The sequence below is a fragment of the Melopsittacus undulatus genome, chromosome 2 (genome assembly GCF_012275295.1).
Source record: "Melopsittacus undulatus isolate bMelUnd1 chromosome 2, bMelUnd1.mat.Z, whole genome shotgun sequence".
Taxonomy (NCBI): Eukaryota; Metazoa; Chordata; class Aves; order Psittaciformes; family Psittaculidae; genus Melopsittacus; species Melopsittacus undulatus.
The window spans coordinates 103,045,712-103,061,956 of NC_047528.1; the positions used below are offsets into that span (position 1 = coordinate 103,045,712).

The 16,245-nt window shown below is 37.1% G+C and overlaps 1 protein-coding gene across 5 annotated transcripts in view; it reads right to left on the reverse strand.

Annotated features, from left to right (window-relative positions):
- The window catches only part of ABI3BP (ABI family member 3 binding protein), a 158,023-nt gene that overhangs the window by 130,307 nt on the left and 11,471 nt on the right, over nucleotides 1-16,245 (reverse strand). For all 5 annotated transcript variants that reach the window (XM_031051267.2, XM_031051266.2, XM_031051265.2 and 2 more), the window contains exon 2: nucleotides 1,147-1,326. In XM_031051267.2, coding sequence (XP_030907127.1) covers nucleotides 1,147-1,326 — 180 coding nt within the window. The remainder of the gene's footprint in view (nucleotides 1-1,146; nucleotides 1,327-16,245) is intronic.

Consider the following 16,245-nt stretch of genomic DNA (forward strand, 5'->3'; position numbering starts at 1 on the left):
ACATTTAAAAGGATTAATGCATTTTAGGGAAGGAATTGTGACTTACATGCAAAGTCTATATTTTTTCTTAAAACTACTAAATTATTAACGAAATAATGTTTTTTCTTTGAGTAGGTTCTACAGTTGACTGCATATCTGTACCATTTTCACCTACAAATCTTCATGGAATAGACAATTCTAATCCTAACAGGGGATCCACTCTTGTCAAGATACAGAGATTCTCCTGAATCTAGTCACTCCCTTATGAGGTTATAGTCTAAAGCAATGTTTCTTAATCCAATGGAAAAACATACCTTTTAGTAACAAACAAATGCTAAATCCTAAAAATTGGATAAGCCAAAGCATGAGATGATCAAGGAGTTCTCACAGTGAACGTGAGTATTTTTGTATATATCTAGTTGATCTGACTGTGGAAAATTGTGTGGAATCCACTGAAGACCTTTTGCAAAATGACCATTGGTATTTGAATCACTAGAATATCTAGAACATGGAATACACAATTTTTAGTGTGAAATTTCAAAAATATATTGGTTTAATATAAAGATATCGCAGTAGGCCAACCTTATCACATATGAGATGTTCTCGGAGTACAAAGATAATGCCAGATTTTTCAGCAATAGGGTCTAGGGGTTTTGTACCTTTGGAAAGAATCTTGAAAGCATTTCTATTGTTCCTCTACAATACCTTGTTTTTCTAACATCCTCATGAAGTGTGTGCTGAGTCAAGTTCTCTGACAGCCAGAATAAAACCTAACCATCGTTCCTTAAATTACAAACCATCCTGCAATTCCTCCAGTTTGTGTCAATAAGTCAGTCACTGAAACAGGGGGGATGGGGGGCATGGGTGTGCTAGCAGTCACCACTGCCTTCACCTCTGCCACCAAAGTCACTCTAAAACAGAGCCAAAAGCAAACAGGTGTTCTTCTTTTAGCTCATTTTCTTTACACACCTGGCAAGTACAGTAAAAGCTGCATTTTAATGTGGTGTTTAATATTAATGAATTTGGAAAGATGATGCACTCTGTTAAACAAACACAAAGAAAACCTGAGCAACAAGTCAATAAAAAGAAGAACTAAGAAACCCAAAGTTTTATATTATTACTCCATAAGTTATGACATCAATAGCATGCAAAGCAAATATGCCTTACCAAGTTCTGTTACGTAGTTTTTTCCTTCTGAAGGTAAAGGAATGTACTGATTAGAAAAGAAACTGCTTCCATAACCCAGGACAAAACCTTCTAGTCTGGTGTTTTGACTTGCTCGAAGATACCTCATGCAAATGGTGTCATCTGTTGCATTGATCTGAACTTTTAGACTCTGCCTTTTCACTGGAGAAGAAGTGAAAATAAGAGAAGATCAGAATGTATTTTCTCATAATCATATAATCAGTAATAGACTATGACAATGTAACAATATAGGGCTGTTTAATTTGCTAGTTGCAAGCAACTGAACAATTGCTTAAACATTGATTCTTCTGGAAGCTCAGTGTATTTAAAAAAAAAAAAAAAGAAAACTAACAGTCATGTAATATCATGGTTTCCAACACATATATTTTTTCATTAGGTTACTATTATCATTAGGTGAAATATCTTTTACAATTGTAGTAGTAGAGAAGTGCATGAAGTAACAGGAAAAAAAATACAAGTATTTTTTTTCTTTAAATCTTTAAATGTGGGACTTACGGTAAACCTAGCCAGTCACAGAAGCCATATGTAAAAAAAAAAAAAATCAAGTTTATTTTATGTTAGTAAAAACCACAGATTTTTAACATTAAGCTAATCACACAGGCAAATTAGGGAAGAGGATAAGTAGTAACTAAAAAGCTACAATGCTTTTTTTTTATTTTTTTTCCCCCCACATTGGGCTGAAATGTAATTTTCTAGTTGGAATTACAGCAGAACACCTCACTAGCATATATACTTTACTCAGAATTACCAAGAAACCTTTTTTCTTAGAACAACACAGAATGACTTCATAACAGACTAATCAATTATTTTTTTAGGATACACGAAGGCGTTTTGTCTTGTCTTGGTGGGGTGAGGGAGGATGGGATTTTCCTTCCTTGTACATACAGTTTTAATATTCCCTTGTCTCCTGATTTGGGCAGTTGTCATTGTTAGGCTTATAAAATTTTCAGAACTGTTAAACAACAATGATTAAAAAAAGAAGTAATGACTTTCCCCAAAACTTATGACACTAGCGCTAGAATTATGTTTTGGGTTATTATTCCCCTTCTCATTCTCAAAATACAGATTTTTATTCACAACGGATTTTCAGGCATCTCTCCAAGCATGAGGGGTGAAATTAAGTTTTCAGAAAAAAAACAGAATTTTGCACAAAATCATTTTACTTCAGGAGCTAAATCCTGAAGAAGAACAATGAGATGTATGATCTGTTATTGCTTAACAAGGGAGAGTGATGCTGAACTTTGCCTTTCCTGTCCCGCACTCTTAATCCCTTCTTTCCCTTTTTTACTCTCTCTGTAACTGCATACTGATATTCAAAATTTCTCTAGACATGTACATATTCACTGTCTGGTATCACCCCATACCTTCTCTTGTTTTCTTTTGGAGAAATTCTAATGACTGGAGTTGCCAAGCGACCACAATCCCCAGTTTGTGAAAATGATTTATTAGTGCTATTGAGCACCTGCCATTGTCTGCATGCTGAATATATTCATATAAAGACCCAAGCCAAACATTTTATGCCTTTTCCCTTTATAGAAAGCAGCATACAAGTAAAACTGATGGAAAACATATGCCTCCGATGAGATCCTTCTTTTATCTAAAGACTGATCAAGCAAAAGCACTAAGCCAGGAAACAGTCACAGTTTTCCAAAGGCAACTCTTCCAGGTTCCAGAAGACTGCAAGACTTCTATAAAACTCAACTCTGACATTTTCAGCAATACAATGCCATCACAGGGAATGGCGTGGCAGTTGCCTCATTATCTGGGAAACATCCTCACTTCTTTTATGTTCAGTATATGAAGCTGCTGTGGGTATGCAACTTCGGATATCAAGAAAGTTCCAAATAGCAAAAACCAGGAAGAAAGCCCAAGACTCCAAAACCCTTTAATATGCTTCATAAAGATGCCAAATAAAAAGTGTTCCATGCCAAAAAAGTTTAAGACATTAGCCCTGATTGACAGTGAACTAGATTTATTAAAATCACATAGTCTGTAAAACTCCAACCTAACTTTGGAGAGCTGAGCATAAATGAAAAGATGGTCTCCTGGTTCGACTGAATATATATGTCTAAGAACACAGCATGACTTACAGCACTTGATTAAAATATAATAATTCTATTTCTGTATTAAAACTCTTAAAAATTGATTATTTAAAAAATATTTAAATTTAGAAAAAATTCGAGAGTTTGTTTTTGTTTGGTTTGGTTCTTTTTTAACACAATTGTTCTTATATACCTCAGTTGTACTTTACATTAATTTGAAGACTTAATTCTAATTCAAGACTGAATTCAACTGGGTTTGATTCCAATTAGATTGATACTGTGTTTCATTCATAAATAGTCAATTCAAATGACAAGAGGTCTTGATGTTTTTTAAGGCTAAAAACTCTCAGTGAAGTTTCTAAAACCAGAAATGTGATTTAAATGCGATCCCAAGACAACAACAGCTTTGAGGTAGGATACCTTAGACCTTTTCATTGTAGCTAGCATACCAAAACCAACAAGACAGGTTTTAAACTCAAAGCCAGTTCTAGCAGAACGTAAACAGGAATAATGTATTTTTTAAAATAGAGAATAAGGCATAAGGGAAGGAGATTAATTTCAAATATAAAAAATAAATCCTTGTCCTCCCCACTTTGTCTTGACATTGTAGACTCTTTTCCTCTAGTTCACTGTTAAGTACAGAATGCTGTCAGTGGATTTGTGGCCTGGATGGAGTGGCAGAGTCCCCCATAGTTTTTAGGGAAAAAATCATATAATCACAGAATCGTCAAGGTTCGAAAGACCTTTAGATTGGATATAAGGAAGAAGTTCTTTACTGTTAGGGTGTTGAAGTACTGGAATGGGTTGCCCAGGGAGGTAGTGAATGCTCCATCCCTGGCAGTGTTCAAGACCAGGTTGGATGAAGCCTTGGGTGACATGGTTTAGTGTGAGGTGTCTCTGCCCATAGCAGGGGGGTTGGAACTAGATGACCTTAAGGTCCTTTCCAACCCTAACTATTCTATGATTCTATGAATTAGTGGGATAGTGATAACTAAAGCAACACAAAGCTTCCAAAAACAGCAGCAAGGATAAAAATGAAAAAAAAAAGAGAGAAAAAAAAATTATTACAACTAAATAAAGTAACCTTATCAATTGGATCTTATCAAGTGCTGTTCCTAATAAGGAAGGTTTTGTAGTAATTTTGGGAATGGATATTTCCAACTCAGTATATCTTCAGCTGGTGAGCACTGGTGTTTAGTTGTTGCTAAGTCATGTTTGCTCTGACCAAGGACTTAGTGAGACTCATGCTCTGCCAGGGAGGAGGGGAAACCAGGAGGAACCAGAGACAGGACACCTGACCCAAACTAACCAAAGAGGTATTCCATACCACAGCACGTCATGCCCACTGTATAAACTGGCGGCAGTTACCCAGAAGGGTTAGGTCACTGCTCAGGTTGGGCGGGGTATCGATTGGCAAGTGGTGAGCAGCTGTATTCTCTTCCCTTGTTATTTCCCTTACTATTATTATTATTGGTGGCAGCAGTAGTGGTTTGTGTTATACCTTAGTTACTGTTCTTATCTCAACCCGTGGGAGTTATATTCTTTCAACTCTCCCCCCATCCCTCCAGGAATGGGGGGAGGAAAAAGGAGGAGTGAGAGAGGAGCTGCATGGTTCTGGGTTGCCGGCTGGGCTTAAACCACAACACTGAAGAGGAGAGACCACTACACTGAATCACCTACTCTCTTCTACCACAAGTGCTACAACAAAGATTCTCTATTGAATTTAGAAGGACCCAAGTTTACTGGGAATCATAGCTGTTGAGTGAGAGCACTTGGGATCCAGATAGTGAAAGGCTACATAGTAGATAAAACCAAACAACACTGAGGGCAGAAAGAAGCCAGCAAGCACAGAAAGTATTCCCTGTTGTGGCAGAGCTACCCCTGCATAGTAGTGGACTCTTTGTAAGGAATACAAACTGTCTATGGATTCTTTGTAGGGAATAACATCTCTCCCCAAATCAGGTCAGTGTACTACATAGTCACGAATCCAGATCTTCTTCCTGTCAAAAGATCAGTACTCCAACATCTTCCCAGAAGCCCTTGCACTCTTACAGCGCCCCAGTTTTGTGCCCACCTACACACAGTATACTTCTTAGCAACACTCTATAAAAATACAAACACTAAAGAATGTGAATCAACCCTCCCTTTTTTTATAGATGAGTACATTATAAATAAATAGTGCTTAAAAAATAAAAAAAACAGTTAAAATGTTCCAGACTCAAGGAGGTCACATGAGTTCAAAGGAGACCTGGATCCTTATCAACAAATTCAAGCATTTCCTGAGTCTAAAAGGAAAAGGCAGTTTTGTGCAGAAGACTGTAACTTCACTATGTTGGTCTGAATTAAAAACAAACAGCCTCCCATGAAAATATAAGAAATTGCAACTCATTTTAAGACCTATGAGGAAGGCCCATATGGTCTCTTGTAATCGCTGGAGCAGCCAAGAGGAGTACACAGCAGTAGAGGGGCCTCTGCAGCTAGATGAGGAGACCTCCACCCTGTGTTCTCTAAAGACACTGACAGTCTGCCAGTCATTGCCAGACACTGCCAAGCTGCAGACAGTGCAAGCCTAAAGCAGTACAATTGTAAAGGACTTTACATCAATTAGTTTGGTAAATGGGGACTGCTCTCAGAAACACATTGGCAAAACAGATTTTGCTTGTGTTCTGAACAACTAACAGGGAAAGCAGGTATTCCCATTCTGAGTAATAGCTCTATCTTGGCCACCATTCAGATATTCATTAAATATGATTGAAAAGTCAAGGGAAGTCACATGAATTCAACTGCTACGACCCTGTGATAAGAATGCATTTGATTCTGAGAAAATAACTTTATCATATTATCATTTTAGAATACCTTTATTCCAATGTCTCCTTGATGAAAGAGTTGAATGATGAACTAAACACCTTCTAATTCCAATATAAAGAGATTCTGAAAATACCTCACAAACAGAAAAGAACAATAGCAAGCACAGAGCGAGGCAAGGGTAAACCTTCCTTAATGCATATTCACTTTTATTAGCTTTTGGCACATGTTACTGAAACTCTGGTCTTAAGTATTCGTATTTGTAGCATGATTCTTACACATTGAGGCCCTCTCCAAATGCATGTCTCTGCAACCTGTAGGTACCTCTGAAAATCAATCTTTCCCTTCATGCTTGCCAACAGAAATTCCACACTCATCTGCAAGTATTCTCTTCAACAAAAGTCAGTTGATGGCCAAAACTAGCAGGACAAACAGCACACAACATACCTGAACTAAAAGCACTACACTGAGTTCATTAGATCACTTGCAGTATTAGAATCACTCTAAGGAAAGCACTCTTACAAGGGGAAAGACTGTTAAAGACAGCTTAATAAATCAGCTGCATCATAATGGAGCCAGTCATCAATAACTCTTCAGAAAGAATAGATACAAATGGACTGAAGAATCCAGCTAGGAGCATCACAGTTTGACACTTGTTCAAGCTTTGGATCCACCAGGGATTATGTGAAGTATCTTCTTTTTCTTATCAGTTTAATCATGGAGTAACAGAGGAAGAGAAAGAATTCATAAGGACTACTACCATCTCTGATTCTTACTAGCTACTTCTAAGCGATGATTCATATTTGGCCACAAGGCAAACAGAGAAGTCCAATTTTTAACTTCTACTTTCACACTGAAAGTTCAGTCAAAGCCATTTGGTTTAGGTCTAACATTCCCTATGAAATCACCATTGCAAAACAGACTGAAGAGACAAAACAGTAATTACCAAGAAGAGATTTATATTATTCCTTTGATACTTAATAAGTGGAAATAACTAAGGAGATGAAAAGAAATGGTTCACTGGGCCAGTTGCATTAAAGCAGTGTTTGTTCTGTAATTCATCGTTGGGGACAGCAGTATTTCCAACCTATACAAGCAAATAAAACCACCTAAAAGTTCACTTCCCAAAAGAACATATAACAGAATTTTGTTTCAATAACAGAGATTTAAAGCCTCTGAAATTCTGTGTCCAGTACGCCACTATATCATTACAGCACTGTTGATAACTATAGATGTAGAGTTAAAATGGCCAGCTGAATTGATTTTTCTGTTTCAAGGAACATGAGAGAACTTGGGTGATGAAGTGACTGGAATGTGGATTAACTGTGTCTTTTCTGTTTCTAACCAAACCCCAAAATATATCTTGGCCCTGTCTAATAAAGTATCTTCAGCTGAAGAGCATTCTATTTCTTTCTTCAGCTTCAGAAGATATGTCAACAGCTGGCTGATAATGTATCAGCTAGTAATTATCACATTCAGTAGCAACCCTGAGGTGCTGATATATCAACAAATGTAAAGAATGAAGCACAAATGAAAAAGCCACCATGTTTTGTTCTGAAATAAATTCATCTTGGCAACTTAAATTTCGAGCTGTCTCCTCATATGCTTCACTGAAGGCTCAGCAAAACCAGTACTGGGACAAAGTATTACTTTCACTTATTCTATAATTCTACTGATGTGCTTTAAGTGTGTATGGCATCATATGATCAAATACTGTCCTACTTTTTGTTTTTACCCATAGGGTGAAAAGCCCTGGACTCTGCCCCACAAGACTAGAGGGTGAATACAGCTGTTCTGTATTACAGTAAATTTGGCTTTTTTACCAGAATTCCTTTTGCCTTACATTGAAATTGTTTGTTTTTCACCTTTTCAAAGATTTTTAGAGGGCATGAAGGCAAGAGTCAGCATTGCCTCCCAGAGCGTTAGACAAATTAAGTATGCCTTAAGAAAATTTATTAGCAACATCTATTTGGGAGCACCACTCCTCAACATTCAAATAATTCCCAGCAGCGCTTTCATTTTCCAAATCCAGTGCCATTGTATCACCAGCCAAAATTTCAATGATAATCTAACACTATGCAACTTTTATTTTTGTTGTTTCATATTTTTGTATTTACTTTGGCTCCCAAACATGGAGAAACGTTGGTTGTTTGGCTCAAAACCAAATATAGCTTAAAATGTGAAACATTTAAAAACAGTTCTGTTTCTATGCAGTAGAATAAACAAAACACTTCTAAGAAAGCCACAGTCACAAAATAATTTACAGTGGAAGGGAATTCTGTAAATCATTTAGATCAACCCCTGCTTGAAGCAGACCTAATCAGATCAGGTTGCTCAGGGTCATGTCTAGCCAAGTCCTGAACACCTCTAAGGACAGAGATTCCGTAATGCCTTTGGGTAACCTGCTCCAGTATTTCTCATCTTCGTGGTTTAAAAAACAAATTCCCATGTTCCAACTTGTGCCCAGTGTCATATTGCTGTGCACTTCTGCTGAAACTATGCCTCCATGTATCCTGCTGTCAGGTAGCTACAGTCAATGTTAGATCACCTTTCTCATTACAGATTACATAAAACACCAACTAGCTACAAAATATTTTGAGGCTTACTATCAAGGTTTATTACTTTATCAATAACCTGAAACTACTAACTGATTCTGCCTTATGAAGTTTTGAAATTAGCACTTTTTTCAACTCCCACTGTAGCTGAGTCAGTGTCAGCACAACCTGTCCAGTAAGTTGCAGTAATTTAAGAAAAGATATAATCAAAGAAAGATCTAGACAACATAAATTCAATCTATATTCTTGTCATGGTTTAGAACCAAGTCCGCACAGCTCGTTCACTCACTCCCCCCCTTCCCTCCCCCAACTCCTGGAGAGTTAGGAAGGAGAAACCAAAGAATGTAGCCCCCACGGATTGAGATAAGAACGGTTTAATAGCTAAGGCATAACACAAATCACTACTGCCACTACTACTACTAATAATAATGATAAAGCAAATAACAAGTGAAGAGAATACAACATCTCACCAGCAACCGACCCATAACTCACCCCACCCTGCCCGACCAAGCACCGACCGATACCTCCTCCATCCCCCCAGAGCTCCAGCACTTCCAGGTCTCTCCTGGTTACATCCTGAGTATGACGTGCTATGGTATGGAATACCTCTTTGGCTAGCCTGGGTCAGGTGTCCTGTCTCTCCTTCCTCCCCTCCTCCCTGGCAGAGCATGAGGCTCAGAAAAGGCCTTGCACAAACCAAATATTTGAGCAGTAACTCAAAACATACTTGCTATCAGCAACTGTTCTCAGCCTGAAAGTCAAAACACAGCACTGCACCAGCTACCAAGAAGGAGAAAAAATGACTGCTACTGCTCAAACCAGGACACTTCTGATGTCTAGTAATTTCCTGTCATTTATTAAAATGCTGAACAAAATTGAAAACAAGCAATAAAACTGTTGTTTGAGAATAACGAAGTCTGCATCTCTGATGGTAAAGAGAACAGGAGTTCTTTGGACAGAGTTTGAACAAACTGTCCCTGGCTGCTGTCGTAAGATACTACTTTCTCTTTAATCTTAGAAAATTCCACTCCTTTCTTTACTCAGCCATTTAACTGCTAAAATTTTAACTTAAATGAAGTCTGATTTAATGAATTTAAATAAAATTCAACACTGAAGAACAGTTTTGAAGGATAGAGACAGAACAAAGCCTATCTATTATTTCAAATGCATAACACCCCCAAAACTCCTTGAAGTTGAACTATTTCTTATCAATGCTCCTTTTCAAATCAGTAGCACCCAAACGAAAAAAAAAAAGGGGGGCATTATTTTTCTATGAAAAAGAAATCTTATTAATAAAAGGAACCTCAACCCCTTATTTTAATTTAAATTATGGACACTTATTTGCATGAGGACAAAGCTTGATTATAATTACAATCTCCAGGGCATTGTTCCCTTGGCTTCGTTCTCAGAGCTAGTTGTTGTTTTCTTCCAGGAGGGCCTGGAATGTCTTTTTCTGGGCTAATGCAACTCTACCTGAATAGAGCTGATGACACATTGACTGCATCTTGCCCAAAAGAGCTGGTCTTTCCGATCGTGCTTCCTTCTCCTGTCCAAGGAAATAGGTCCAAGGCAACTCCACCCAGGCTGCACTATGAAAAAACCTGTAATTTGGCCAAAGAAACTGAAATATTCTGTTTAAAGATATACAATAAAGGCATGTAGAAGACTGGGGAACAAGAAAAGTCTCCCAACTTTTCTAGACCTAACTCCCTTTTAAGCTTTCAAAGAGCATGTAATGCAAACACCAAAAGAGAAATGTGGTCTTCAGACATGGCTGCATACAGGGTAGTCATATTTTAGGGATGATCACCTGAATAAAAGCATGGATTTTGTTTAACAACAGCTTCTCGATAGGGAATGCTCAACAAGATACTAAGGAATTAGTAATCCAGATTGTTGGTGTCGCTCTGCCACAGATTACAAATATATTGAAGTGATCAGCATTAAAGACTGTGGACCTTAAAGTAATGCGTGTCTTAAGAATATGTTCATTAACAGGCAGTGCCTAACACTACTCCCATTACGTATTCAATGGCAGGCAGTGTTCAGCATCACCACTCCCTCAATCCACTTCTCATCTATAAGTATCAATGCATTTTTGAAGAATCAAAAAATCAAAGGCATAATGAAAAACAGTATCTGGAACTACAACTGCAACTGCTTCTGAAAGAAGGGTGAACAAATTCTCCAAGGCCAGACTGTGTCCCTTCTGTAATACAATTACTGGCTTTGCGTATAAGGGAAAAATGGTGAATATAATTTACTCGGACTTTGACACTATCTCCACAGATATCTTTCCAGCCAAACTGAAGACATGGAGACTGGATGCGTAGATGACAAGACAGACGGAAAACTGGGCTGAAAGAACAGCAGTTAGTGGTTAAAAGTCTGAAGTCCCCACTGATAAGTCTTTCTGGTTCTTTGTGTACACTTGAGAAAAACTTTGGCAAATAAAAGAAGATGAGTTGTACAGTATGATCTGCTTTCAAGCTGAAGGGAAACAAACTATACTGAGACACACATGCAGAAATCGATACCCATCAGCTACCTTCTGCAATTGGCAAGATGGAAACTGATGCACACTTCACACACCAGTGAGTTTGAATGGTTTGTTCCTGTCAAGATTTAATATTAAAATAAACACACACATACCCATCTTGTGAGAACCACAGTTTAGTCTGTGGTTTAGTTCACAAGTTCTCAGAAGATCAAATTAAAAATATCTAAAATAACATATCCTTGAACAGAAACAAGTATTTCATCATAAGGTAACATAATAATCTATTTACTGCAAAGACATCTGGAAACAGAAAAAAACAATTTGCCCATCACATTGACACTGTATATACAGGCACCATGCACATGGTAGCACAAAACATTTATCAATTTTTAAATATACACAAGCTTATAAGAAAGTATTTAGTACCTTACTACTGTCTAATGGGATTTAATTTCTATTTATGAATCCCCATTACACTGTGTATAGTTGAAATAATATACAACAAAAGATAAAAAACTGAACAGGATAGTCCCTTCTCCAAAGTCATGATGGTTTTTTACTTCCAACATTGCAACCATTTTACGATCACACAAAGTAGCCGAGTTCTCTGATCAAAATCACCTTCTAACATCCAAGACATACAGGACTTCAAATAGTGCAAGGATCAATAGCTTTGGATGTGCACCTGGCAACTGTACTTGCAATATTCTGTGGTTTAACTTTGGAGTATGTTCCCCACTTTTCAGAGGCAGACAGCTGATAAAGGAATTAAATATCTGAAGGATATATAAGAATTCTTAGGTGTTGCTGTATATGACATGCTAAACTCAGAAAGAATAAGCAAACTTAATCAGATAATGTCCTGGTTTGAGCAGTAGCAGTCATTTTTTCTCCTTCTTGGTAGATGGTGCAGTGCTGTGTTTTGACTTTCGAGCTGGGAACAGTTGCTGATAGCAAGTATGTTTTGAGTTACTGCTCAAATGTTTGGTTTGTTCAAGGCCTTTTTTCTGAGCTCATGCTATGCAGGGAGGAGGGGAGGCCGGGAAGAAGGAGAGACAGGACACCTGACCCAGGCTAGCCAAAGAGGTATTCCATACCATAGCACATCATACCCAGGATGTAACCAGGAGAGACCCGAAAGTGCTGGAGCTTTGGGGGGATGGAGGAGGTATCGGTCGGGCAGGGTGGGGTGAGTTATGGGTTGGTTGCTGGTGAGATGTTGTATTCTCTTCACTTGTTATTGGCTTTATCATTATTATTATTTGTAGTAGTAATGGCAGTAGTGATTTGTGTTATGCCTTAGCTATTAAACTGTGCTGATCTCAACCCGTGGGGGCTACATTCTTTGGATTCTCCTTCCTAACTCTCCGGGAGTTGGAGGAGCAAAGGGGGGGGGGAGTGAATGAATGAGCTGTGCTTGGTTTAAACCACGACAGTTAACAAAACCAATAGTCACATATGAAATGCTATTATGCTTTGAGAACTGCAGCTTGGGCTTGTCAATGTAAGTCTATCAGTAAAGATTTTAACCAGCTTTTCCTATTTAGTTTGGAAAGCTATAGACACAAACAAAAACGAAAAGCAAAAAAAAGAGAATTGCTCAGTGTTTCCAAAAGAACACTCAAAATAAAGTGGTTTTACCTAGTTCTTGGTTTCCAAACTGAACATCCTCACACATGTCTATGACACTAGCTGGAGACAGTCTAGTCCTATAAGGGTTGATTCCAGCTGCATATAGTTTTTCCAGGTGGAAAATGTATCTCGTACCATTAGATGAGATGGATCTTAAGACTGATCACCTGGCTTATTAAGAAAAAAAATGTAAAGTATTAAGAAAAATCACAGGTGACCCTTTTCACCTTCTATATTGCCCCACATTGTGAAGAGATCAAAGGGAAGCTTCCACAGCTCAAGAAAATGTCTGAAAAAAGAAGCAACAAACAGTAAGTTTTCAATTAAAGAGTGTGAAAATAGAAACCACTAATAAGATAAATACTTGATGATTTTAGGAAGCAATATCAAATTCCAAAATTTGGCAGAAATTCTTTGTTTCAGCACTGTGAAGCAGAGGCATTGTTCACTTGTCTTCAGAAAGCTAAAAGATGAAATCGTTTTAAAACAATGGATTAGAGGGAAAAAAAGGAAACAAATTTATAGTAAGCATACAACATGTAAAATAATAGCTATGTGTATGATTGAGTACTAAGATCAATCACAAATATTTACTCTTGCTACTGAAGAAGTGTTTCATCTGTTCTCCCATCTATTTCCTTCCTACCTACCCAGGATATGGCAGACAATATAGAGTTTATGTGTTCTGGCTATATATCTAAACTCTATATCCACTACATCACCTGCTCCATTTCAACACATTGCCTTTTATCTACAGAAATGAAAGCAAGCAGTGGGGAATAATCTCAGTTTCTAGCCCATCTTTATATGTTCATATTTGCTTTTTTAAGAATTCTCCATCCAGTGTTTTATTAAAAGAAAACGAAAAATGGCAATAAAGAAAACTATCAGCTACATAAAAGTAAGGCTTATGTTAATTCTAGGGGATGTGCACCTATACACAGATCCATCAGCTAAACAATCTGTGTACAACTGACTTCTCATTTTTACTTTTACTTCACTCAGGCATGTATTCAATTGTTCATGGAGAATTTATGGTATGTAGAAAGTTATGTTTGTTTCATCACTAATCTTGTAACCAAGTGTGCAGTAAGAAGATTAATTGCAAAGGAATGTTCTTTGACTTGAGAGAATATTAAGTACATCGACACTGCTGAACAGCTTTACAGAGTTTTAAAATGAGATTATCTTTCCTGTGGCAGACAACTGACAAATATTTTAACACTACAAAAACAAATTACTGAGGAAAAACAAAAAAAAATAAAAACAAAACAAAAAACCACCCCAAAACAAACAAACAAACAAACAAAAAACCACACCCCAATTAACCTAGGAAAGCCAGATCATGGAAAAAAAGCTTCACAATGCCCAAGATTTCTACACTGAAATAGGACACCTTTCTTTGGTGGAGCATCTGTAATTTTTCTTCAGCCTTAATACTATAAACAACCTTCCATTCCATTAAAATGAATATACTAATAGCATCTGATGTTCATTGCTAATTTCTGTAAGTACTTCCAAGTGGAATGGAACATAATAAACATCTGTTACATTATTGAGAAACTTCGCTTTCTAAGAATTCACTATTGTACATTAACAACATACTAATGTTTCTACCAACTGCTATTTGACCATGTTACTACAACTGAGAAAGTACAGGGGGATTGATAAAAACTCGGAAGACTAAAACAAATAAATTAACAAAAATGAATCCCACAGTGATTTTGTGTGCACATGCATGCCTCTGCATGCTAGACAGTCTTTATGAAATTACTCTCATAACTTCCTTACTTGCGTGCAAGTTTAGTCTAAGTATAAACCTTTCATTGGAGCAAAAATAACAAAACCTGTCCAAATCCAAAACAAGTTCTTTAGCTTAAAAAGTTTACATAATTATCATTTCCATCTTTTTAAGAAAATCTTCTTTATGGGGTTTATACAAGACTTGATAAGCGGACAACACAAATTACCTACTACACCATCACCAACTGAGTCACAGCAGATTTACCACCTACTAAGGAGTACTGAATAATCAACACTAACAGGGAAACATTTTTATTAGACTTGCCGGATTTTGCCTTCAGTGTTTCTTCCTGCTTTTGTTTTAATTATGAGGAAAAGATGCAGTATTTATGCTTGTCATAGCATTGCTAAAGCTGGTTTTACTCAGTAAGGGAGCAAATAGCAGGGTATCAATGTGGAGCAAGCTCATAATAGTGTTCATAACAGTAAATAGCTGTTAACAAGCTTCATCACAAAGGAAGGAGACCTACTGATTCAAGCTGAATGCACAACCTTCTCGCTTTTACCTAAGACAGCTTTTCACCAAACTAAGAGAACCCATGGTTCTCAAAACTGACTACAGCCATTTCTACCTATGAAGCTATGCCTCAGCATACACTGTGCTATAAATAAAAATTCTGCCCTGCCATTTAAGCCAACCACTTCAGTGTTTGTGTGAGCCAGAGATGATGGAACTCAGCCAAAATTTCCAGGTCAGATTTCTTCCTATTATTTCTGTCCCAAAGTTCAATTTCTTACAACTTTTAATTTCTTCATTTTCAGTATATGCATGTGGTACAAAGAAAAGTGATAAAGGGTGAGGTCTGAACTCCTCCATTTTTCTTGCTGTACATTTTTCTTGTTCATATGTAGGTTTGAACTGCAGTAATGAGGGAATCAAGACTGCCAGAAAATACTTTCACTTCACAGAATACAACCTTCTGGGACATTTCAAGTTTATGTATTTTTAATTTTGAAACAAACACTGCTTTGTGTGTTTTTAAATTACTCCAGAATTTTACATCATAGAAAGAAATGACTAATTAATATAAAACAGAGGCAAACAGATCAACAGAAGGAAAAAAGGTTTTTCCCCATGCAAGTTTAAAAATTTTATCCCATATACACTGCCAGTCCTTTAAAACTGGCCAGGTTTCCAAAGCATTAATCATGTAAACTTATATCAAGCAGTCTGCAGCCATTTATAGATTCACAAACTAATGGCACAGCTGCTGGCGGCAGGAAAGAAAATTACAATCTCTTACTGCTTTATTGAATCATGCTTTTCCTAAGCAGATTTCAAGAATAATGCAAAATCTTGGATCTACACAGAAATGCAGAAATGACCCTATTAATTTCCTCACACTTTGAGAATCCATTTTGCCATTGAATCTCCAGTTTGAATGACAGCACTGAATTATAATCCCTTATTAAGTACAGCAGTAACACTCTAGTGTTGCACACTATACAGATAAATAAATATAAGTAAAATCACATGCAGAGGTTTAGGTACTTCATTATGTGGGGGTTTACTGAAGTAGATTTATTCACTCGGAGCCCTGCAGTCTTGACATATTTGTTGAAGGTAAACAGGATCCATGAAAAAAAAAATGGCTACAATTACTGTAAGAAAATATGGTACATTCACTTGCCTCATTTATTCTCCCTCCAGAAACACTCTAAATAATATTAAACCGTTATAGAGTGATGGATCTCAGCAACTTGAAAGTATTTTACAAAACAG